The following is a 26,359-nucleotide window of genomic DNA, read 5'->3' as shown; positions in this document are numbered from 1 at the left end:
AAAAGACAAAGATCTGCAACGAGAGACGAGCTAATAGAAAATTCACAGATGGCATTTCACACGATCCAGCAAGAGGCATACCAATGGTATTGGGAGCAATATATCAATTGCGGAGGAGAGTATTTCAAAGGAGACCATGTACAATAAGTGAAAGGTCAGTACAGAAAAATTTTGTGGACAAAGTTCTGGAATTTTTTAACAGACTTTGTATTAATTCAGAAGCATACACTGCTGTGTACTGATCACTAGAAAATCTACTTGTCTCAATGTTTTTGAGCTTGTATTCTGTCTTACTATATGTATCACCTCCTCCTTTTCCCATATTAGCTCTGTATGAGTGTAATCTTTTACATGTAAGTTATCTCACCCTGTACTTATGTGGCACTCAGACAGGAATAGGATGTCTATCTTTTCAGAGTGCTCTAAATTTTCTAAACAGACAAAAAGCTCTTCTACCTTTCTACTCAATCCTCTAATATTTTGATGAAATAAACTAACCTTACTTTTCTGTTTATTCTTAAACATTTTATGGGGGGGGGGGCTCTTCTGTCATTTTGAATTCTTTCAAAACAGGGTGCCTCAATCACTACTCTAACCTTTAAAAAAAGGTTCCTCTTGTAGTACCACAATCCTTTGGGATTCTATATCCTTTTACCACTCTCATCCCCACTCTCCCGAAGAGGGCATATGTGTAATATCAGTATGCTGCTATGATTTTGTCTTTTCTGGTTATCTGGATTCAAATACATTGAAGATACTCTTTTTCAGTAAATTAATAATTTGCATTAATTTAAGCTATTGTTTTGACATCATTTACGTTGGGCCTCACGAACATGCAGAATGATGGAAACATGTTGAGTTAAAAACTGATGTACCATCACAATTTGTACATTATACACACTTCAGGCATGTGGTAGGAATAAAACTGCTATTGTAATTATGGGGTAATTAACAATTAAAGTTCCGATATTTCTAGTCATTGAAAGACACCTATTTTTATGCTTTCAAACTAAGAAACAAATTGTATCCATAATAGAAATATAACGTGGTAATTTTCAGTCAGAATTAAACATACTAATGTTTTAATTGGTGTTAGTTAATGGAATTGTAATTATGACTATATAGAAACGTAAAGTTTTACTCATACAAAATTTAATTAATTGAATCTCGGCCCTTTTTTTTCATTAAATAAAACTAATCCCTCAGTTCACCTGAAAATGATAGGATGATTATCCTTTACATAAGTAAAATGATATATGCAAATTAGCGAAACATATTGTTGTAATGATAAAACATGTAATTTATAGTCTTAATAGAAACAGATTTTTTCCTGTCTTTGTATGAAATTATTCACTTTTATTTCAAGTAAATTTCTATGTAAGATGTACATAAACATTTTAATTGTTAAACCTAAAAATTTAATATGTAACAATGCCAGTAATTGTTTAAAATCATATAAACAGAGGAGATTTGTACGCCACCACAGAGTTGGGAGTTCAGTTTGACGTCAGTCGTGAGACAGTGTTAAGTCAATTTTACATGTAGTTCACCACCAAACATCTAGCGTGCAAAATAAAACTCGTTGTGAACACAAATTCCTGGAGCTTATTTCTACCATTGCATGACTTCTGAGTAGTGATGCAGTAACACCAAGATGAACCTATGGTAGCATTAACAAGCAGCACCCTGGATTACACAAGATACGTATTATTTATTTGGTGGAAGACATCCGTAATAATAGAACATAGTATTCTGTTTTCTTGTGTTAAGCAACGATACACATCCCAAACTTCACCACACAAAATCCATTTTTGCCACATTATATTACACTCTTTGACAGTAGAAACCACAGGATCAGCTTTGTGTGATGGTGTCTCCCTGTATGTTATCTGCAAAAAGCTCAACCAACCTATGTTTCCCTCACCTGTTCAGGTGTAGGCCATGTCTAGTACATCCCTATTCCCCAACTGCAGCAATGCACTGCTTTAATATGTTATTTCATTTCAGTCAGCTGCTGCTTGCTCAACTCAGTGCTCACATGCCTCACAGCAGTGTTAACCCAGGGCTGGTCATGGCACTGCAGGACCTCCACAAAACTCACATTTGTTTGTGTAGTTCTACTCATATTTCATCCATATCAACCCTAATGCTGTAATTACTGTCCTTAGGCATGCTGTTCCCTGCTCCACCTACTTCTTCTTCTTCTTTTGCTTCATTAGCACCCTTTCTGGATCATGTGTGGCTTGTTTTGCACGTCTTCTTTTTTCCCAATACCTCTTCATTGTCTTGCTGCTTCTGTTTCTTTCTTCTTCTATTAAGACAACTTTGATTTTGGTGTCCAGCCACCTGTAACAATCCACCAACCCTTTATACTTTTCCCCGTCCTGTACTACTGCCTGTAGATTCCTTTCTTTTATCCTACAGCCTTCTAGTCATCTCTGACTTCCTTCACCCAGTTGTTTCCCATATGACATGTTGCATTCCATACATTCTTAGTCAACCTCTCCTCGTCCATCCTCATGATGTGCCCAACAAATCATAACCTCCTCTTCCATATCTCGCTCGATATGGGTTCAATATTTTCATACAATTCCTGTCATATTCTGTATATCCAGATATCCCCATGTTTTTTGGTGCCCATAAGTCTCTCAAAATTTTCCGCTCCTCCTTCTCCAACTGTATACAAGCTCTCTTGCTGAGTGTGATGCATACAGAGCAGAATTTCTTACAGTTGCTGTGTAATGTTGCAATCTGGCATTCCGTGACAGATTTTTCTTGCCATATATTGTTTTCACCACATACCAAAGCTTCTGCAAAAGCTGTGCCCTGTCTACTGCGCTACTGTTGCTCTGTATGCCACCAGTTATCTTCGTCCCCAAATAAGGAAAATTGTTGAACTTCTCAACCACTTAGCCATCTATCTTCCAGTCAGACTCAGTGTTCAATGTCTTAGTCTTCTTATATGCAGTCTCCAGTCCGACCTCTTATGCTCCCCTTTCCTCCCTTTTTTAAGGCCACACTGATACTCTCCTATTGTTGGGCCCAGTTGTTCTTCAACTCTGTTCAGCAAGATTCTCAACAAAACCTTGTACCCTATGTTTAAGAGAGAGATGCCCTGTAGTTATCCAGTACTTTCTTGTTCCCCTTCATGTGTAGTGATATTATAATTGCTTCTTTCCAGTCTATGGATATTTTGTGTGTCCATTTTACAGCTGGTGCTTCTGCATTCAACAAATCCCTAAAATACCTAGCCATTTCCTCGCACACCTCTTTCTCGCCAATTTTTATTGTGCCACCTTGTCCTATTATGAAGGTTTCTTTTGCCTTCAAGCCTTTAATTTTGCTCTTCATTTCTCTGAAAAAGATTCGTGATCTGTCTTTCTTGAAGACTGTGTTTGCTTCTTCAAGTTTTTCATTCCATCTACTTCTCTTGGCATTTCTGATTGTTTTGCTAGCAATTTTTCTCGCATTCTGAATCTTGACCAGTATTCTTGCTTTTTACAGGATTGCGATTTCATCTATGCTTTCCTCCTGGTCTCAACTGCATTCTCACATTCATCCATCCACCACTCATGCTTCCTTTTCTTGTTGTTAGTAGCCAGTCACACTGCCTCTTCTTTCATCATATCTCTCACTCTCTTCCAATCACTCTGAACTACCATTCTCTTTGCATACTCTGCTCTATGTTTTTTTCAGAAGATCTAGGTCTTCTGTGAGTGTTTACAGTCCTACATATCCTTGCTCTGTTGGGTATCCACCTGCATTTTATTTCGACAAGGTAGCAATCTGATTCCATCCAACTACTTTTCCTCACTTTCGGGTTCATAATCTCTCTGTGATTACTTGCTGAAAATGGCTAGAGAAAAACAAATCTTGCAGCATCTCTGGATCATCCACCTTCCCCTTGCACTTTCCCTTTCTCTCTCATAATTTCTCCTAGCAGCCTCATAACTTGTTCCTGTCTGCACTGGCATGTTTCACCCTAGCAAGTTCTTCTCTAACCCTGTCCTTTCTCATTCCTTCCTCTTCTCACTGCATATTCCTTCCATTTCCACATCACTCAACATGAGCAAATCTGACATTAACCCCAGTTAGGTGGCAAAATTTCATTTAATCCCATAATCAGGTCTTTACCACATAAATAAGAGCCACAGTACTAATGATAAATTGTATCCAGTAGAAGATAATCTCTTACGTATATCCAGCTCTCCAGTCCTGCCATGAAGATTGTTTTGCAGTTGTTCTCCTTTTCTACAGTTCCTGAAACAAAATTTTAGGTCAGATTAAATCACAATTAACTGTCCCAAAATGAACTCGCCTTTGAAAATAAAATCATTAAACAAATCTATTCTCTGCCAATGCATGATAAGTCAAACTCAAAATTCCAGGTTTCACTTATACAGAAAATCTACATGAAAATCTTTTGGGTTAAAACTATATAGATATTCAAAGGACATAGCATAGTTCTGTTTTCATGAACAATTGAACAATAAAACAAAAGATGAGCACATCATTTACACAAGTATCAGTCAATTGAAAATGAGACATTTTTATTTCAAAGCCCAGGAACATTAGTGTATAACAATTCCAACCAAAACTGAGGCACCTCTGAGGACGTCGTCATGACAGGTGAGTCTCTCTCATCCTGGGGTCTGAGTGACCAGTCCATCCTTTTCAAACTTCTCCAACCTATACCCTCCCCAAGGAAGGAACTATTAGTTCTGAAAGTCAGATAGTGTATTCCAAAACTATTCATTCAAATTAATACAGGGGGTTGAGAACATAAAATCAAATGTATTTACTTATGGTTGACTGCAATTTTAGATGCTAGATATAACTTACAGAGAAGGTAGTTTATAATGGTAATTAAACCAGCGGCATTCACAGGAAGTCCTTGAATATATGACCATTGGCCTGCATGCATGCAGTACACCGTTGGATTTTTGACTGTCATGTCCATTCAAAGATTCTTGGTATGTCTGTAACAGTACCAGCAGCAACAGCGATTCTAGCGATGAGATCTTCTGTTTCCACAAGTTTCATTCACCAGCTGTTTCATATGACCCCAGAGGAAGAAATTCAGACATGACAGATTAGGTGACCAGAGGCCAATGCAGCCGATCCATCGATTCCCAAAAGTGGCGCTCAGATGATTGCTCAAAGCAGTGCAGAAATGGACTAGCATTTCAACGAGCTAGAATTATATCCATTGTTAACATTCTGAGGTACATCCTCTGGCAGTTTTGGCAACACATGTTTCACAAGTATCTGATATCTCTGTCCATTGAGGCACAATGCAATAATGTATGGTCCAACCAACCTACCACGAGAATGACAGCCCACACATTAACAGTGAATCACAGCTGATGAGCATGAGATCGAGTACCTCATGAATTCAAATGTGCCAAAACATGTAAAATGTGAATATTCCCAGTCAGCAACACCAACACAACAGCTTACCTCAGCACCACTAACAAAATATTCCCTAACATTACAAGCTGACTTCAGAGACCATATATTCCTTATTGAAATACATTAGTTTTCGTGTTCTCTACCTCCTGTTTTAATTTGAACAAATAGGTTCAGAATGCCCCATATATGACTGTCAGCAGTACTTCACACTTTGCCTCCTAATAGTAAGCACTTGCCAGCAGTTGTCTCATAGTCTATATAAATAAAAATCAGTTGCTGAATGTATGAAAGCTCATCACATGAGAACAGCTTGACTGATTTGTTTTCCCCCCTCCTGCTGTCAGAACGAGGTTTGTCCGAAAGAAGTTTTTTGAAAAATCCAACAGGAAAGTTGGAAATTAAAATCAGTTAGGAAAGATCATCATTTGAAAACAGCTAGACCAATTCTTTTCATATGGAAAAGAAAATTTTTTTAAGAAAATTGCATTCACTTTGACAGTCCTGCTGTCACATTTTGATAACAAAAAATTAGTTTGACAGTTATATCATTCAGATGGACGAAAGCAGATAAGCTATATTTTGTGTAATATATACGTAATATGTAATACATAAAGAGGACGCTTTGTTACCACAAACTTCTTGACTAATTTACTTCGAGATTTTATATGATACTCTATTGAACATTCGGACAGTCATAGGCTATATATTTTTCTAATATACTACACATATACATAAATACTGTATATATGTAATGTATAAGGATAAAGGTTGTTACCAAAAATTTCGAAAATATCTTGGTGGGTTTACTTCAGATTTTTACATGATTCTCTACTGAACACTCAGATGGAAATGGACATCGAGATAAGGGAGGAGGAGATGATGGACAGAAAGAGGAGGAGAAGGTCATGCACAGAGAGCCCGGCAGGGGGGGGGGGGGGGGGGGGATTACAGAGAGAGTGGGGATAAGAAGATGGACATATAGAAAGAAGCAAGGAATTCAGGATGTATATGCAATTTCCATACATATTTAGCAACTGTGAAGCATTGCTGGGTTTCCTAGTTTTGTAGATAGTTTTTTTTAATTCAGCCTATGAATTTCAAACTCAGAGGTTATCTTCTGAACCTTTAGCACAGAGATTCATATTATAGTGGTATCACAAGATTATAATCTTCAGAGTCAAAATGTAATTTTTTGAGGAGGAAATTTTTTTTATGATACACGTTAATGTCATAAAGGTTACCAGTACTCTGAGATGTATATTTTAAGAAAACCTTCCCCTGTGAGTACTGACCTTCCAAGGAAAACGTAAATACACTTTACACACAAGTGGCATGCTGCTCTTAGAAAATATGAAAAATTATCTAACAGGAATGAGATTTCTCCAAATTGAGGTAGACATGTGCATATCTTACATGTGGCAAAGAAAAATCTGCTAATGGAGCATCACAGATACAGTTTGAAGTTTGAGTGATACCATCCCTCATTTCATTAATATTCTTCCTTTGGTGTCAGATTAAAAAATTCTGACACAAGCTTCAAGACACCTTTATTTTTGCATGGAGGGGCTGATACAGGCTATGAAAATTTGTATTTTAGGATGCTATATGCAATAAGGACAATGATCAATATGTACAGAAGTAACAGTACAACCTCTTGTTAAAATCTGGAGTTCAGTCTTTAAGACATGTAGCATCTATTAGTTAGCTTCTTAGGAGAAAAACCAAATTGACTTCGTCCAACAGTGAGACAACAGCATTCCCAACAGGTTCAAGAAGCCAAGGATGCAATTTAAATGGTAAAAAATTAAAAGTCTGTTTCAAAGTGTGTCATGAACTTCTGTACCATCTGGACACATTTCAGATTCTGAAACTCCATTTTAAGTTTGAACTTCAGTTATAGTTACTGCCTATGGGACTTCCTCTACAGTAACTAGCATTTTTCTTTTATTAAAGCTCTATTTTAATGGTATTCACATTCTAGTTATTTCAAGAAAAATGCATATTTTTCACAATAATTGTCAGTGGTGTTGTGAAGTCACGTGCATCCAGTAATCTTCTTCACTCCTGGGACATTTTGATAATACGTGAAATACTGTATGTCCCTTTAATGACCTGACAGCATTTTTCTTCATACTGAGATCAGGTTCTTCATATGGGTGAACAATGCTCACTGATGTTATGGTGATGGATGATATTTTTTAGATAATTGCTAATTTTTTCCTGATGGACAACCACGACAATACCATACCACATCAGCTATAATGCTGATAAACATCTGGTAATGGTGATGCTGTGAGTTATGTACAATTTCAAAAAATCAGGTAAGTACCTTACTATTTTTATGTTTAATTGCTGCAGGAGTTAAATACTGAAGTAAGTGGCTGTTTTGGTGAAATCCAAAGGTGATACCAGCACACAGTTTGCTAGTACACGAGGAGAACATAACTGAACATGTGTTCTGTCTTGTCTGCTGTTGATAACACAATACCACAACCTGAGGTTAAAAGAGATAAGTATTTATACATTACTACAGATGTGCTGCGCGATTGCAATTGGTATACAGAAATGGTGCACTATATCTCACTCTGCAGATATAGCTAGTAGAACTGAGATTCAAATTATTAGCAACCAAGGAAGAAGTTATTTATTTATTTTCTGAAAGACAACCAGCTGCATGCTAATTCAGAAGTGTGTCTTGCAATAGCCTTAACTATCCCAGTTGACTGAAGTCCAGCTGGTGCAGCTTGAACTTACAATAAAACTTGCAGCACTGAGATGTGACAACAATCATCTCTCTCCATGCTACCACATCCAGAAATGTTATTGGATTTGTGTTGCACCTCAGTAATATCAATTCCAAATTTCATTCTTTTTGCTTCTGATTCAGTTTGTAACATCCTGCTGTCTTATAATTTTTTGTAATGATGTTTCACAAGGTAAACTGCTATAAACCTGTATGTAATACTTGTATATATGCTGTGGCACCAGGTCACGGCACACTACACTTCAAATTTTCTGCCACCAACATCTGTGCAGGCCAGCCACCAGAGGCCGCCTGCCATGGGCAACATGAATTGTGCACACAGTATGGTATCTGCCACACCATCTACTGGAGCCCTCCTTTTTATAAGCACAGTGCAGCAGGTACTCATGCTCACATTGTGTTCATACTTATTGTCAGGAGCTGCTTGTATCAGTACCTAGGTTGTTTTTAAGTTTATATCTATGTTCTCAACTGTTGTTTGCTTGTATGTGGAAGAAGAATAAACTTTGGTTCATTGTGGCCAGGCTGTTGTTTGTGTCTTACAGTAAGATATATGAAGCTCTATCCATTGACTGTATCTGACATAGATTTCTGACAAAGATATGTCATACTGGTATGGCATGGAATGCAACTAAACTGAGATCTCCTGTGTCCTATGTCACCTGTTACTGTAAGGTTCTTACCTTAAGCAGAAGTTATATAACACACTTAATCAGATCTCAGTACAGAAGTCTTCGAATCTACGATCAGCAACAAGTAGGAATGTCATTCCAGAATGAGATTTTCACTCTGCAACGGAGTGTGCGCTGATATGAAACTTCCTGGCAGATTAAAACTGTGTGCCCGACCCAGACTCGAACTCGGGACCTTTGCCTTTCGCAGGCAGGTGCTCTACCATCTGAGCTACCGAAGCACGACTCAAGCCCGGTACTCACAGCTTTACTTCTGCCAGTATCTCGTCTCCTACCTTCCAAACTTTACAAAAGCTCTCCTGCGAACCTTGCAGAACTAGCACTCCTGAAAGAAAGGATACTGCGGAGACATGGCTTAGCCACAGCCTGGGGGATGTTTCCAGAATGAGATTTTCACTCTGCAGCGGAGTGTGCGCTGATATGAAACTTCCTGGCAGATTAAAACTGTGTGCCCGACCGAGACTCAAACTCGGGACCTTTGCCTTTCGTGGGCAGCTTCTGTAAAGTTTAGAAGGTAGGAGACGAGATACTGGCAGAAGTACAGCTGTGAGTACCGGGCGTGAGTCGTGCTTCAGTAGCTCAGATGGTAGAGCACCTGCCTGCGAAAGGCAAAGGTCCCGAGTTCAAGTCTCGGTCGGGCACACAGTTTTAATCTGACAGGAAGTTTCATATCAGCGCACCCTCCGCTGAAGAATGAAAATCTCATTCTGGAAACATCCCCCAGGCTGTGGCTAAGCCATGTCTCCACAGTATCCTTTCTTTCAGGAGTGCTAGTTCTGCAAGGTTCGCAGGAGAGCTTCTGTAAAGTTTGGAAGGTAGGAGACGAGATACTGGCAGAAGTAAAGCTGTGAGTACCGGGCGTGAGTCGTGCTTCAGTAGCTCAGATGGTAGAGCACCTGTCCACGAAAGGCAAAGGTCCCGAGTTCGAGTCTCGGTCGGGCACACAGTTTTAATCTGCCAGGAAGTTTCAGGAATGTCATTGTTTTGTTGGTCCGTCATTGTTTTCATTCCTCTTATTGTCCATCTTAAAGAGTGGAATTTAATTTCAGAGTCCCTTCTCCGAGATTGTTATGGGTCAAGGCACCACAATAGATAAGTTACATTTGTCATTATAGTTTTGGTGCCAGCTGAAGTAAAAATAATTCACTCTGATTAACCTTGTGGCAGATACTGCTTTCCACCATGATGAAAGCTACTGATTAATCTAAGACATCCAAGAACAGAAGATGACCATTCTGATTCACTTCTACAGTGAAATTCTCACCTGTCTGATTTAACACTTTCCACTGACAATCTTACATCTAAGTATGTCTACAGTGCCTTACTGACAATGCTCATTTGCTCTTTTAGATTTCATTTGACAACTGTGCCTGAGTCTCTGTTCAGTGGTGTCAACATTTACGATATAAGGTCTGTTCTTCATGCCTGTGATGCACTGTTGCAATGAGTCTGATAACTTACTCCATGCCCTAAACATTATTTGCTGGATTTCTGCCCAAGTAATCAGAGTGACTCAGTTTAAAGAATATCTACCAGTATAGATGAAATGATTTTGTGTATGAGTCTTGGCAAAAAAAAAAAAAAAAAAAAAAAAAAAAAAAAAAAAAAAAAAAAAAAAACAGTCATTTACTGTAATGGGAGTCTATACATCCAACTGCTACAGTTTTGTTATTGATGTGGCAGTGTACTTGTCTCTGATGTATTTTGACAGTGTTAACCACACTGAATGCTTAATTTGTTGTTGAAATGGTTGCAGGTGTTCTGGCACACACAGCAATTTTTAAAAATTAAACAAAAAGCTTGCATTAAACTTTGCTTTCAGAATGGAATAAAGTACAGCACCATATTTAAAATGTCCTGTGTTGGTTTTGGTGCATATTCCACAGACAGTAAAATGTGTTTACAACTGGTACAATAATCATCACGAAGATGGAGAAGATAAAGAAAGGCATAGATGCCCAGTACATCCGATACATATGATGTTGCAAAGTGAAGGCTATCTTTAGTGGCTTTGGCAGTGAATCACTGTCAACAAGTACTCTGCAAACAACAGTGAAGTGCATGGCAGATGGCACTTCCCATTATCCAGTTACTTGAGCTTCTTTCTGTTTCATTCATGTATGGAGTGCAAGAAGAATTACTGCATTAAAGCTTCTGTGCACTCTGTAATTAATATAATCTTGTCCTCATGATCCCAACAGGAGCAATAAGTAACAGACTGTATTATATTTGTGGATTCATCTTTTAAAATTGGTCCTTGAAACTTTGTAATTAGAGGAACGGCTTGCCATGCCATTTCCACCTGGCGCCTCAGTTGGACCAGCGTTCGTGCTGGACGTGCAGACCGCGTGAGACGACGCTTCATCCAGTCCCAAACATGCTCAATGGGGGACAGATCCGGAGATCTTGCTGGCCAGGGTAGTTGACTTACACCTTCTAGAGCACGTTGGGTGGCACGGGATACATGCGGACGTGCATTGTCCTGTTGGAACAGCAAGTTCCCTTGCCGGTCTAGGAATGGTAGAACGATGGGTTCGATGACGGTTTGGATGTACCGTGCACTATTCAGTGTCCCCTCGACGATCACCAGTGGTGTACGGCCAGTGTAGGAGATCGCTCCCCACACCATGATGCCGGGTGTTGGCCCTGTGTGCCTCGGTCGTATGCAGTCCTGATTGTGGCGCTCACCTGCACGGCGCCAAACACGCATACGACCATCATTGGCACCAAGGCAGAAGCGACTCTCATCGCTGAAGACGACACGTCTCCATTCATCCCTCCATTCACGCCTGTCGCGACACCACTGGAGGCGGGCTGCACGATGTTGGGGCATGAGCGGAAGACGGCCTAACGGTGTGCGGGACCGTAGCCCAGCTTCATGGAGACGGTTGCTATGGTCCTCGCCGATAACCCAGGAGCAACAGTGTCCCTAATTTGCTGGGAAGTGGCAGTGCGGTCCCCTTCGGCACTGCGTAGGATCCTACGGTCTTGGCGTGCATCCGTGCGTCGCTGCGGTCCGGTCCCAGGTCGACGGGCACGTGCACCTTCCGCCGACCACTGGCGACAACATCAATGTACTGTGGAGACCTCACGCCCCACGTGTTGAGCAATTCGGCGGTATGTCCACCCGGCCTCCCGCATGCCCACTATACGCCCTCGCTCAAAGTCCGTCAACTGAACATACGGTTCACGTCCACGCTGTCGCGGCATGCTACCACTGTTAAAGACTGCGATGGAGCTCCGTATGCCACGGCAAACTGGCTGACACTGACGGCGGCGGTGCACAAATGCTGCGCAGCTAGCACCATTCAACGCCCAACACCGCGGTTCCTGGTGTGTCCGCTGTGCCGTGCGTGTGATCATTGCTTGTACAGCCCTCTCGCAGTGTCCGGAGCAAGTATGGTGGGTCTGACACACCAGTGTCAATGTGTTCTTTTTTCCATTTCCAGGAGTGTGTGTGTGTGTGTATATATATATATATATATATATATATATATATATATATATATATATAAACAAAGATGATGTGACTTACCAAATGAAAGTGCTGGCAGGTCGATAGACACACAAACGAACACAAACATACACACAAAATTCAAACTTTCGCAACAAACTGTTGCCTCATCAGGCAAGAGGGAAGGAGAGGGAAAGACGAAAGGATGTGGGTTTTAAGGGAGAGGGTAAGCAGTCATTCCAGTCCCGGGAGCGGAAAGACTTACCTTAGGGGGAAAAAAGGACGGGTATACACTCGCACACACATACATATCAATCCGCATATACACAGACACAAGCAGACATTGTAAAGGCAAAGAGTTTGGGCAGAGATGTCAGTCGAGGCGGAAGTACAGAGGCAAAGAAATTGTTGAAAGACAGGTGAGGTATGAGTGGCGGCAAGTTGAAATTAGAAATTAGCGGAGATTGAGGCCTGGGGGATAGCGAGAAGAGAGGATATGCTGAAGGGCAAGTTCCCATCTCCGGAGTTCTGACAGGTTGGTGTTAGTGGGAAGTATCCAGATAACCCAGAGGGTGTAAAACTGTGCCAAGATGTGCTGGCTGTGCACCAAGGAATGTTTAGCCACAGGGTGATCCTCATTACCAACAAACACTGTCTGCCTGTGTCCATTCATGCGAATGGACAGTTTGTTGCTGGTCATTCCCACATAGAAGGCTTCACAGTGTAGGCAGGTCAGTTGGTAAATCACGTGGGTGCTTTCACACGTGGCTCTGCCTTTGATCGTGTACACCTTCCGGGTTACAGGACTGGAGTAAGTGGTGGTGGGAGGATGCATGGGACAGGTTTTACACCGGGGGTGGTTACAAGGGTTGGAGCCAGAGGGTAGGGAAGGTGGTTTGGGGATTTCATAGGGATGAACTAAGAGGTTACGAAGGTTAGGTGGATGGCGGAAAGACACTCTAGGTGGAGTGGGGAGGATTTCATGAAGGATGGATCTCATTTCAGGGCAGGATTTGAGGAAGTCGTATCCCTGCTGGAGAGCCACATTCAGAGTCTGATTCAGTCCCGGAAAGCATCCTGTCACAAGTGGGGCACTTTTGGGGTTCTTCTGTGGGAGGTTCCGGGTTTGAGGAGATGAGGAAGTGGCTCTGGTTATTTGCTTCTGTACCAGGTCGGGAGGGTAGTTACGGGATGCGAAAGCTGTTTTCAGGTTGTTGGTGTAATGGTTCAAGGATTCCGGACTGGAGCAGATTCGTTTGCCACGAAGACCTAGGCTGTAGGGAAGGGACCGTTTGATGTGGAATGGGTGGTAGTTGTCATAATGGAGGTACTGTTGCTTGTTGGTGGGTTTGATGTGGACGGATGTGTGAAGCTGGCCATTGGACAGGTGGAGGTCAACGTCAAGGAAAGAGGCATGGGCTTTAGAGTAGGACCAGGTGAATCTGATGGAACCAAAGGAGTTGAGGTTGGAGAGGAAATTCTGGAGTTCTTCTTCACTGTGAGTCCAGATCATGAAAATGTCATCAATAAATCTATACCAAACTTTGGGTTGGCAGGCCTGGGTAACCAAGAAGGCTTCCTCTAAGCAACCCATGAACAGGTTGGTGTACGAGGGGGCCATCCTGGTACCCATGGCTGTTCCCTTTAATTGTTGGTATGTCTGGCCTTCGAAAGTGAAGAAGTTGTGGGTCAGGATGAAGCTGGCTAAGGTAATGAGGAAAGAGGTTTTAGGTAGGGTGGCAGGTGATCGGCGTGAAAGGAAGTGCTCCATCGCAGCGAGGCCCTGGACATGCGGAATATTTGTGTATAAGGAAGTGGCATCAATGGTTACAAGGATGGTTTCCGGGGGTAACAGACTGGGTAGGGATTCCAGGCGTTCGAGAAAGTGGTTGGTGTGTTTGATGAAGGATGGGAGACTGCATGTAATGGGTTGAAGGTCTTGATCTACGTAGGCAGAGATGCATTCTGTGGGGGCTTGGTAACCAGCAACAATGGGACAGCCGGGATGATAGGGTTTGTGAATTTTAGGAAGGTAGAAGGTAGGGGTGCGGGGTGTTGGTGGGGTCAGGAGGTTGATGGAGTCAGGTGAAGGGTTTTGTAGGGGGCCTAAGGTTCTGAGGATTCCTTGAAGCTCCGCCTGGACATCAGGAATGGGATTACCTTGGCAAACTTTGTAAGTAGTGTTGTCTGAAAGCTGACGCAGTCCCTCAGCCACATACTCCCGACGATCAAGTACCACAGTCGTGGAACCCTTGTCTGCCAGAAGAATGACGATGGATCGGTCAGCCTTCAGATCACGGATAGCCTGGGCTTCAGCAGTGGTGATGTTGGGAGTAGGATTAAGGTTTTTTAAGAAGGATTGAGAGGCAAGGCTGGAAGTCAGAAATTCCTGGAAGGTTCGGAGAGGGTAATTTTGAGGAAGAGGAGGTGGGTCCCGCTGTGACGGAGGACGGAACTGTTCCAGGCAGGGTTCAATTTGGATAGTGTCTTGGGGAGTTGGATCATTAGGAGTAGGATTAGGATCATTTTTCTTTGTGGCAAAGTGATATTTCCAGCAGAGAGTACGGGTGTAGGACAGTAAATCTTTGATGAGGGCTGTTTGGTTGAATCTGGGAGTGGGGCTGAAGGTGTGGCCTATGGATAGGACAGAGGTTTCGGATTGGGAGAGAGGTTTGGAGGAAAGGTTAACTACTGAATTGGGGTGTTGTGGTTCCAGATTGTGTTGATTGGAATTTTGAGGTTTTGGAGGGAGTGGAGCTGGAAGTGGGAGATTGAGTAGATGGGAGAGACTAGGTTTGTGTGCAATGAGAGGAGATTGAGGTTTGCTGGAAAGGTTGTGAAGGGTGAGTGAAAGGCAAGGTTTGGAGGAAAGGTTAACTACTGAATTGGGGTGTTGTGGTTCCAGATTGTGTTGATTGGAATTTTGAGGTTTTGGAGGGAGTGGAGCTGGAAGTGGGAGATTGAGTAGATGGGAGAGACTGGGTTTGTGTGCAATGAGAGGAGGTTGAGGTTTGCTGGAAAGGTTGTGAAGGGTGAGTGAAAGGCAACTCACTCACAGTACCTTCATTATGACAGCTGCCACCCATTCCACATCAAACGGTCCCTTCCCTACAGCCTAGGTCTTTGTGGCAAACGAATCTGCTCCAGTTTTCGCATCCCGTAACTACCCTCCCAACCTGGTACAGAAGCAAATAACCAGAGCCACTTCCTCATCTCCTCAAACCCGGAACCTCCCACAGAAGAGCCCCAAAAGTGCCCCACTTGTGACAGGATACTTTCCAGGACTGAATCAGACACTGAATGTGGCTCTCCAGCAGGGATACGACTTCCTCAAATCCTGCCCTGAAATGAGATCCATCCTTCATGAAATCCTCCCCACTCCACCTAGAGTGTCTTTCCGCCATCCACCTAACCTTCGTAACCTCTTAGTTCATCCCTATGAAATCCCCAAACCACCTTCCCTACCCTCTGGCTCCAACCCTTGTAACCACCCCCGGTGTAAAACCTGTCCCATGCATCCTCCCACCACCACTTACTCCAGTCCTGTAACCCGGAAGGTGTACACGATCAAAGGCAGAGCCACGTGTGAAAGCACCCACGTGATTTACCAACTGACCTGCCTACACTGTGAAGCCTTCTATGTGGGAATGACCAGCAACAAACTGTCCATTCGCATGAATGGACACAGGCAGACAGTGTTTGTTGGTAATGAGGATCACCCTGTGGCTAAACATTCCTTGGTGCACAGCCAGCACATCTTGGCACAGTGTTACACCGTCCGGGTTATCTGGATACTTCCCACTAACACCAACCTGTCAGAACTCCGGAGATGGGAACTTGCCCTTCAGCATATCCTCTCTTCTCGCTATCCCCCAGGCCTCAATCTCCGCTAATTTCTAATTTCAATTTGCCGCCGCTCATACCTCACCTATCTTTCAACAACATCTTTGCCTCTGTACTTCCGCCTCGACTGACATCTCTGCCCAAACTCTTTGCCTTTACAAATGTCTGCTTGTGTCTGTGTATATGCGGATGGATATGTGTGTGTGTGCGAGTGTATACCTGTCCTCTTTTCCCCCTAAGGTAAGTCTTTCTGCTCCTGGGATTGGAATGACTCCTTACCCTCTCCCTTAAAACCCACATCCTTTCGTCTTTCCCTCTCCTTCCCTCTTTCCTGATGAAGCAACCATTTGTTGCGAAAGCTTGCACAAAATTCAAGCTTTCGCAACAAACTGTTGCCTCATCAGGAAAGAGGGAAGGAGAGGGAAAGACGAAAGGATGTGGGTTTTAAGGGAGAGGGTAAGGAGTCATTCCAGTCCCGGGAGCGGAAAGACTTACCTTAGGGGGAAAAAAGGACGGGTGTACACTCGCACACACACACATATCCATCCACACATATACAGGATATGTGTGTGTGTGTGCGAGTGTACACCCGTCCTTTTTTTCCCACACTGCTTGTGTCTGTATATGTGTGGATGGATATGTGTGTGTGTGCGAGTGTATACCCGTCCTTTTTTCCCCCTAAGGTAAGTCTTTCCGCTCCTGGGTCTGGAATGACTCCTTACCCTCTCCCTTAAAACCCACATCCTTTCGTCTTTCCCTCTCCTTCCCTCTTTCCTGATGAGGCAACAGTTTGTTGCGAAAGCTTGAATTTTGTGTGTATGTTTGTGTTCGTTTGTGTGTCTGTCGACCTGCCAGCACTTTCATTTGGTAAGTCACATCATCTTTGTTTTTAGGTATATTTTTCCTACGTGGAATGTTTCCTTAGTTAAGGATGAATATTTCTATTATTTATCCCATTACCTTAATTGGCACAAAATGCATATACTATATTTATACATTTATTTATTCCTATTGAAGAATTCATCTATGGTATAGAAGCTATTACTGCTGTCTGTCAGACATTTTATTTCATCTGGTAATTTGTCAAAAATTTTTATAGCAGCATATTTTACCCTTTTCTGTGCCAAAGATAGGTTGAGTAAAGGATAGTGTAAGTCTTTCTTTTTTCTGGTATTATAATCATGAATGTCACTGTTGTTTTTAAACTGGTCCATTTTGTTGAGAACAAATTTCGTTAGTAAGTAAATGTACTGTGAGGCTGTTGTAAGAATTCCCAATCTTTTGATTCTCATCTATGTGTACACCCAAAAACTTAGTATGATCTACCCTGTCTACTGATTTCTGTTTATGTGTTATATTTATTGAAGGAACTGTACTTTTTGCAGCAGAAAATTGGATGTACTGTGTTTTTTCAAAGTTTAGAGCAAGCCCATTTGCAGAAAACCAATTAATGACTTTTCCAAATACCTTATTTGTATAATTTTCAATTGGAGTTTCTTTCACTGGATTAATAATGGGTAGGTCACACAAGTAATTTGTAAACAGTTTCCTTTGTGGGCTGATTATACATCCCTAATAATCTTCCATTAAATCAAAGTCTGTGACCTGTTTTATTTAGAACTGAGCCAATGTAATTTTTCCATGTCATATGTCTTCAAAGGGTTACATTCAGGCACTTGTATAAGTTGATTGATTATGACTGTGATTCAATGATATTGCAGTCATAATGTGGTGTCACCGACAGACACCACACTTGCTAGGTGGTAGCTTTTAAATCGGCCGCGGTCCGCTAGTATACGACGGACCCGCGTGTCGCCACTGTCAGTGATGGCAGACCGAACGCCAACACACGGAAGGTCTAGTGAGACGTACTAGCACTTGCCCCAGTTGTACAGCCGACTTAGCCAGAGATGGATCACTGACAACTATGCTCTCATTTGCCGAGACGATAGTTAGCATAGCCTTCAGCTACGTCATTTGCTACGACCTAGCAAGGTGCCATTACCATTTTATATTGAGATTCAAATTATGTATCATCAAGAGAGATGTTCCACAATTGTAGAACATAGCTCATAGGGTACTACATCTTTTTTTTATTTGCATTGTGCACAATTTTACATTTCCTAACATTCAGAGCAAGTTGCCAATCTTCGCACCACTTTGAAATTTTATAAAGATCTGCCTGAATATTTTCCAGAGAGTACTTCATTACAGATAATTGCATCCTCTTCAGGAAGTCTGAGGTTACTATTATACTGTCAACAAAGTCATTAATAAACAAAATGAACAACAAGAGTCCCAGCACACTTCCCTTTCTAAATCTGCCATTGACTCTCCATTCAATGCTGTGTCCACCCATCAAGAAAGCCTCAGCCCAGTCACAAATTTTGATTGATACTCCATAAAACTGCACTTTTGGTAATAAGCATGGGTGTGGTATCAAGCCAAATTAAGAAATAGTGCATCTACCCATCTGCCTTCCTCCGTCACTTTCAAGATGTCGTGTGAGAAAAATGTGAGTTTTCTCAGCAACCATGCTGACTGGCATGGAGGAGGTCATTCTGTTCCAGGTACCTCATTATATTTGAGCTTAGAATGTGTTCTAAGATTCTACAACAAATGGATGTCAAGTATACTGGACAATAATTTTGTGGATCACTTCTGCTACCATTCTTGTAGATGGGTGTGATGTGTGCTGTCTTCCATCTACTGAGCACAGTTTTTTGTTCAGGGTGTCTTTGGTAGATTATGGTTAAAAGTTGGGGCAACTTAACCTCAAATTTAGTATAGACTCTGATAGGGATTCCATTGTGGCCTGGATCATTGTTCAACTTTAGTGATTTCAGTTGTTTCTCAACATCATTGACACTAATATTTATATCAGTCCTCTTTACAGTGGTGTGAGAATTAAATTGGCGAAAAGCCCCAAGATTTTCACTTGTAAAGACACATTTGAAAACCCATTTCAGTGCTTCTGATTTTGCTTTACTCAAGTCAATTTCTGTCCTGTCTTACCCATGAGTGTTTCGATAATAACTCTGGTACCACATCTCCCAAAATCTCCCTTCATATATGACCAGTACAGTACTGCTTTGGGTTTTGGGAGGGATCCTACAACAATAATCTGTTATGGTAATACTTAAAGGCTTCACGCATTCCCATCTTGACAGCCAAATACATTACATTCAACATCTCCCAGTCTACAGCCCTATGCTTTCTTTTCACTTCTTATGAAATTGTCTCTGTTTTTCTAGACATTTCTTTACAGTGACTATATACCATGGAAGGTTCCTTCCATCATGAACTATTCGACCATGTGCACATATTTATCAAGTGCATGGTACACTACTCTTCTAAACCCAACACCTTGTTCTTCTGCATTCTCCTTCTCAGCACTATGGTTCAAGTTGCTTACTGAGATATGAAACTACTGCCTATATTTCTTCCTTGCTGAACAAGTAAATATTTCTGCTTGTTTTAGTTGCCATTTGTCCTTTGGTTATCATTGTTGCTACAAATGGCCGCTGATACCAGCTTCTATGTAAACATCCTCAAAGACATCTAGTTTATTTGTTGGTATTAGATCCAAGATATTTCCATCATGAGTGGGCTTTTGAACAAACTTTTCTAGGTAGTTTGCAGAAAACACATTTAGTAATGTTTTGCAGGACATCCTGTCATGTCCACCATTTACAAAACTGTAATTTTTGCAATTGATTGTTGGCAGTCTTCTCCAAGGACAACAGTATAATCAAGAAACTTACATATTAGTGAACTTAGGTTTTTTTAACATTTTCTGCTTCATCTGGAGGTGCATCTGGTGGCTGATGGAAGGATCTAATTATAAATTTATACACACCCTTCATACTGAGTTTTGCCTAGACAATCTTGCATGCAGTTTCAATTTCTATCTCAGTGGATTTGAGTTTCTTGTTTCTGATGACAAGTAATGAGTGTGAAACTGAAGTTGAGTGAGCCCCTCTATTAACAATAATCTACTGTAGATCCCTTGAACAAAAAACTGTGCCCAGTAGTTGGGGGACAACATGTCACACCACTGTTTACTATTAGGCTTTCCTTTTGATACATGCTCATATTTCCCCCAAATATATCACTGCTGTCAATTCTGTGTTTTAATGGGTTTTAACCAGCTTTCTGAACTTAGAATTATCTGAGCTTCACTGAATTTTTTTTTTAGTGCTTCAAACTCTGGTATTTTGTTGTGAGCATTTCTGCTGTTTTCACTAAAATTTTAATGCTCTCACCTTTAGGAGGCACTTCTTCAGATCTTATGACACTTCCGGGTCACCTACAGCTATCTATATTTGGGCTGGATGGAAAGTTGCCCTATCTCAGCCTAGCTCATCACAGAACCATCAAAGTCTCAAGTTCCCTCCTTCCACTTGACTCAAAACCAGAACACTACAATCAGTTCTGGGATCAATGCTGCAGATTATGAGCTTCATTGAAACTTGTTGAAAAAGGTTACCTTCTCAACTCTCACTGCCAATCACTGTAAAGATCCAAGCATGACCTCAGAACCCAGGCAGCAGCTATCACTTTTTCCAAGATGTGCCACTATCTGCGGCTGGTTGCATCATGTTCTATCAGTGGCTACTGGAACAGCCTCTTCAACATGATGACTGAGCCCCAAGGAATACACACTGAGTGCACCTGCTGTTCTTTTCCATCTCTTGCTGACATTTCCCTCAGGGGCATCATTAATCATTGTATGTTTCAACTGCTAACTATTAACAGATCCCTTCTCTTTTGTATTTGCCTCCTTCTGACACAGGACACAGCAAGTTGTAAAGTTAGTCTCATTGGTTCAGTTTCGGTTTCGGCGGAACTTGTTGATCAGGACGATTTGTATAATGCCCCAAGTTCTTTCTGGTCCCTACATGCTCTCTAATGGCACTTAGCTCTACCACTGACATGCCGCTCACAGTCCAGTGTACAAACAGTCATAGATCCCGTACATTGTGTACAGAAGACATGATTCACAGGTGAGGATAGTTCTTGATGTACCTTTGGCATCATTGGTACATGAGTCCCAGGAATTCTCCCAACATACACATTTGCAGTAGCTTCCAATCATTTGACTGTATTCAAGGCAATTTCCAGCAGCTTAAGAATGTCAACTAACTCATCCCATCTTTGATAATACTCACGCTATTAAGTGAAAAAAAACTCATACATAATAATAAAAGCAAACACTTTTTTTTTACTTTCTAGATATGCTATAAGTTTTTAATTAAAAGCTTATCCTTAGGAAAGAAACATTTGTACAATCAGAACAACTTCAGTAGAAATTTAAAATTTGTTTTGCTACCTGTCAGACATGATATGTTGTTGGTTAAATAATTAAAAACTTCCATGGCCATTTAGTCCACTGGCATCTTCTGGGATAAGTAATGCAGGTCACTTTTTCTTCTACTGTTGTTATTTGTGATGACATCACCTGAAGTGATCTAGAGAGCAGTACAAAATTTTTAACAGGGTGGTCAAATGTGGATTCGAACTGTGGTCCTTCCACGTGTGAGTCCAGGGCCACACCAATATGCCACCTCATTTGATCAGCTTCAATGAAACATAACTTTGGCCCAATAAGCAGAAAACATGTTTTGTGTTATCTACCTTTAGAAACTTCTCAAATTCTAAAAGGCATTGTTCATTCTGCGCATGAAGGCTCAGATTTCAATAGCACTTTTGTAACTCTTTCATACTCTTCTGCTGGAAAATCCTGATTTTGCATTCACAACAGTTATTCCTTGATATAGTGGTATGCATTCTTTGCAAATTTTCAACATTAACGTGTACTTTGAACTCCACAAACCATTTTGTGTTTTAGTGGGTATAATTTGTACTATAATTATTTTCCCCCCTTCCTCAGTTCCCACCAATGGCCTTGCCACAATGATAACACTGGCTCCCATCAGTTCATCGAAGTTAAGCGTTGCAGAGCTTCGCTAACACTTGGATGTGTGACGATCTGGGTCTGTCAAGCACTGTTGGCAAGTGGGATGCACTCAGACCTTGTGAGGCAAACTGAGGAGCTACTTGACTGAGAAGCAGCAGCTCCAGTCACAAAAACTGACAACAGCCTGAAGAGTAATGTGCTGATTACACGACCATCCACATCCACATCCAGTGACTAGCAGATGAGGCTGACACAGAGGTAGGTCGGTACCATTGGGCCTTCAGCAGCCTATTCTCATGGAGAGGGAGAGGAAGGGGGTGGGAGGGGGGGGGGGGAGAGAGAGAGAGAGAGAGAGAGAGAGAGAGAGAGAGAGAGAGAGAGAGAGAGAGTGAGAGAGAGAGAGAGTTTCCCTCAATTCCCCAAAGGTATATGGAAAGAAAGATTGTAAATACATGTATATTTAAGCTGAAACCTCCCTAATTTTATCCTCATGATTGTTGTGAGAGATGTATGAACACGTTATATGTTTCTTGATCTTAAAGTTAGTGTCTACTCTTACATAACGCTTCTGTTCTATTTTATTACAAATCCAATCATGGTTCACAAATTTTTATTAATCAGGTTATTAATTTTGATCAACAATGACAATCTTCAGACTAATAAATGCAGTATATTAAACAATTTGTGTTATAGTGTATTTACATGATATAGTTATATTAATTAGCCATATAAGCTTCACCAAAAAATTACAAAGTTCACGTACTGTGGACATCATTACACCATACAAGCTGACACTTTACAGTTACAAAGTTAGAAAGGCAGTATACTCTGTTTCCTTAAAGTGCCAACATGTACCTAATGATGTCCATGATACTCAAAATTTCTAATTTTTCCATGAAACTAGTCTGGTTAACTAATGTGACTTTATGATCAGAATACACAATGTTCACTAATTGTGTAATATACCTCATTTACTCATGTCTGAAGATGGTAATCATTGAGAAAATTAGTAATAACCTGAGTAATAAGCATTTGTGGTCTGTGGCTAGATTTATAATAAAATAATTTCTGGGTCGCTGCAGAACCTTACTGCGGCTATGTCGCAACTCATGCTTTTCTTCTAGCATCTCACATTGTAGTTTGTTAAGCATTTCGATGACGCTCTTGCACTCACTATATCCATCAATGACAAGCTGTACAGAACACATACAGGATGGTCAGAATGAAAAGTAATGTTGAAACATGTACTGTTCTGTGCACTGTAATGAATCAACGGGACAAAAGGGGGGCGGGGGGGGGGGGGGGGGGGGGTATGTTGTCGGACAGTCAGACGTTTACCATCTTGATTATCATTTGGCAACAACTGAGTCATGTATCTCTGAGCATCATGTATATGACATTGTACCACTTCATTAAAATTATAATTCTTATGAGCAGGAATGCCATGTTTTCACAATCATTTTAAGATTCATCATAGTCACAGTCAACTAATCTGCCCACACAAGAAATAAATGGAGGTGGCCAAAAAGAGCACATATGCCTAGAAACAACCAGCACAAAGGAGTTGTAATCAATAGTGTTCTACATCACTCAGCTTACTACCACAGCATCACCCTTGGCACTTTTAAAAGAACAGTTAGGCAAATTTAACACCATGATCTAACCTTCACTCCTCAAAATCCAAAAAATTCACGATCATAAAGAAACAAGTTATTTACTACAAAAATAAAACTATCAAGGTTTGTTAACAATTTATGGATGAGTGACAAAATCTATTTTCATTAGTTGAGTTATGTCAAGAAGCAGAACTTGGCAGGGAGCATACAGCCCAACATCCTGAAGGTGCTCTATGCAGTGCTTTGATCATAACTTCACAGGGACATATACACAGGTTAGAAAACTGTTTTAAACTGCAAATCATGCAGTAGAAAGTAAACAAGTAGATATTTTCTAAAAGGATGGAGTAACTTCCCACATAGTGAGAGTAAGCATGGATATTTTATACTAATGTGCTTTCAGATCACACCATTGACCAGTCATACTGAGGAAACCTGAAAAATTGTTGAATATTGCGAGTGGTTCATTTCCAAATCATGTGGTCTCTCAAAATCTGAATATCACATTGTCCCCTTCCTCAATTACAGTGCACACCTCTTTTCTTTCTTTTTTTTTTTTGTGGGGTGGGGGGGTGGGGGGGGGGTGTTATCTGATGAGTAACATGTATCAAGAATAATCCATCACAAACAACATAACAACTGAAATAACAGTATGTAGTCAATATCTCACTGGGTAGGCTGTGGATGGTAATATCATCATTTTCATATAACTTAACTACTGCACTGCCCAGTGTCCCTGCTGCAGCTCCAGTTCAGTTAAAACTACAGCCACTTACCAACCACTCAACTGCAGTGCTAGTGTAGTCACCCAACTGCAACAGAATTCAGCATGAGCAATCACCACTCGCAAGCCACCCTACTCCAGCATGGGCTATATTTTCTGTGTGACATTTCCCTGCATTTCCCAACATGACCTCACTATGGAGCTCCTTCTGCCAAGCAACATTGGTAGGATGCAACCTCTACTATACAAAATTAGTGTGAAGCACACACTACTATGTTACAATGTTGGTATAAAGCACCCTCTTCACACAACATTCGTATAAAGCATCCTCTGCCATGCACAATCAGTACTGAGCACCCTCTGCCTCACAGCAGAGTACAAACCACCCTCTGCAATGTAACATCACTACAAAGCACCTTCTGCCACACAATATTAGTATGAAACACCCTCTGCCTTGTAACTTTGGTATGATGTACCTTATGTCAAACAGCACTTGTATGAAGCAACGTGTGCTATGCATCATCAATATGAAGCACCTGTGCCATGAAAACATCGTACAAAGCATCCTCTGCCACACAATGTCAGTAGGATGTGCTCTCTGACACACAGCATTGGTACGGAGCACACTTTGCCTTGTAACATTGGCACAAAGCACCATGCACAATTAGTACAGAGCACCCTTGGTCATGCAACATGGTATGAAGCACCCTCTGCCACGAAATGCTGGTACAAAGCACTCTCCACCACATGACATTGGTACAAAGCATCCTCTGCTATGAACCATTGTTATGAAGCATCCTCTGAAACATACAGTTAGTATGTAGCACCCTCTGCTATGCAACATCAGTATGAAACACCATCTGTCACATAACACTGATACAAAGCATCCTCCACCATGCAACTTTTTATACAAAGCAACTTCTGCCACACAATATCAGTATCAAGCACCCACTGCCACCCAAAAGTGGTAAGAAGCACCCTGTGTCATGTAACATTGGTATGGAATACTGTTTACCATGCTGTTGTTAGCACAGGTTAGAGGGAAGACATGGGGTTACAAGTCAATCTGCAATTTCTGAACAATTATGAGCAAATGCAGAGCCAAATTTCCAGTGAAGGAAGGTTGATAGCATGAATCAGCATCAAACACAGTCATAGGGCACCTACAATAGCCACAGATTTTGGGAATCAACAGGATACTCGCGGCAGGTGACTCAAGGATACTCTGGGGTCTGATAAACACTAATTATTTGCAACCAGCTAACTATTACACTGAAGGCTAATTCTAAACATTAGAAAAGCAAAGGATGCAACTGGTTGCACAACAGGAGTCAGGGTCTGAGTCTGTGGGGTGAGAGCTAACAGTAATAGTAATCACTAGCAGCATTATAAAGTATGAACTTTAAGAGCAGCACTCCAAATGGGAAAAACAGACTTTTTGGAACTTACCCAAGGCTGACAATGAGTGACGTGGAGTTGGCACCCCAAAAATCTGATTGAGAACTCCCTCTCAATGCAAAACATGGGTTTTTAAAGGAATGTGGCAACACACTAATTCTGTGCACCTAGAGCGAACATCTGCCCAACCACTTTCAGATTCATCCCCTTCTCCTTTCACTCAGTAGGGATGTTTCTGGTCTTTACATCAACAAACTCCAAGTTCAGTCATAACAGCATTCAGCTGAAAGCTAAAAGTCACTCCCTTTCCTATTTTGGCAGCCTTGACACATCCCATGAGTGTGGACTGCTTTTGTCACACTCTAACATCTGTAAGCCCACTGACACTGCAGTTCTCAGGAACAAGTAGCAAGCTCGCTGCCTCTGCTAAGTCATGCCTTTTTGTGGCCATCTTCTACTATGACACCTTACAACAGTGTCTAGATGGTGGATGTCATTACCAGTTAATTCTCTGAGGTGAAATTTCTCCCCTGGGA

At 41.4% G+C, this 26,359-nt stretch overlaps 1 protein-coding gene across 8 annotated transcripts in view; it reads right to left on the bottom strand.

The window, feature by feature from the left end:
• The window catches only part of LOC126161900 (zinc finger protein 761-like), a 121,707-nt gene that overhangs the window by 19,596 nt on the left and 75,752 nt on the right, over positions 1-26,359 (bottom strand). For all 8 annotated transcript variants that reach the window (XM_049918061.1, XM_049918058.1, XM_049918055.1 and 5 more), the window contains one exon: positions 4,196-4,260. In XM_049918061.1, the coding sequence (XP_049774018.1) occupies positions 4,196-4,260 (65 nt within the window). The remainder of the gene's footprint in view (positions 1-4,195; positions 4,261-26,359) is intronic.

The sequence above is a fragment of the Schistocerca cancellata genome, chromosome 2 (genome assembly GCF_023864275.1).
Source record: "Schistocerca cancellata isolate TAMUIC-IGC-003103 chromosome 2, iqSchCanc2.1, whole genome shotgun sequence".
In the NCBI taxonomy this organism is placed as follows: domain Eukaryota; kingdom Metazoa; phylum Arthropoda; class Insecta; order Orthoptera; family Acrididae; genus Schistocerca; species Schistocerca cancellata.
The sequence above is the reverse complement of the archived record's forward strand: the minus strand, read 5'-3'. Positions and strand labels throughout refer to the sequence as shown.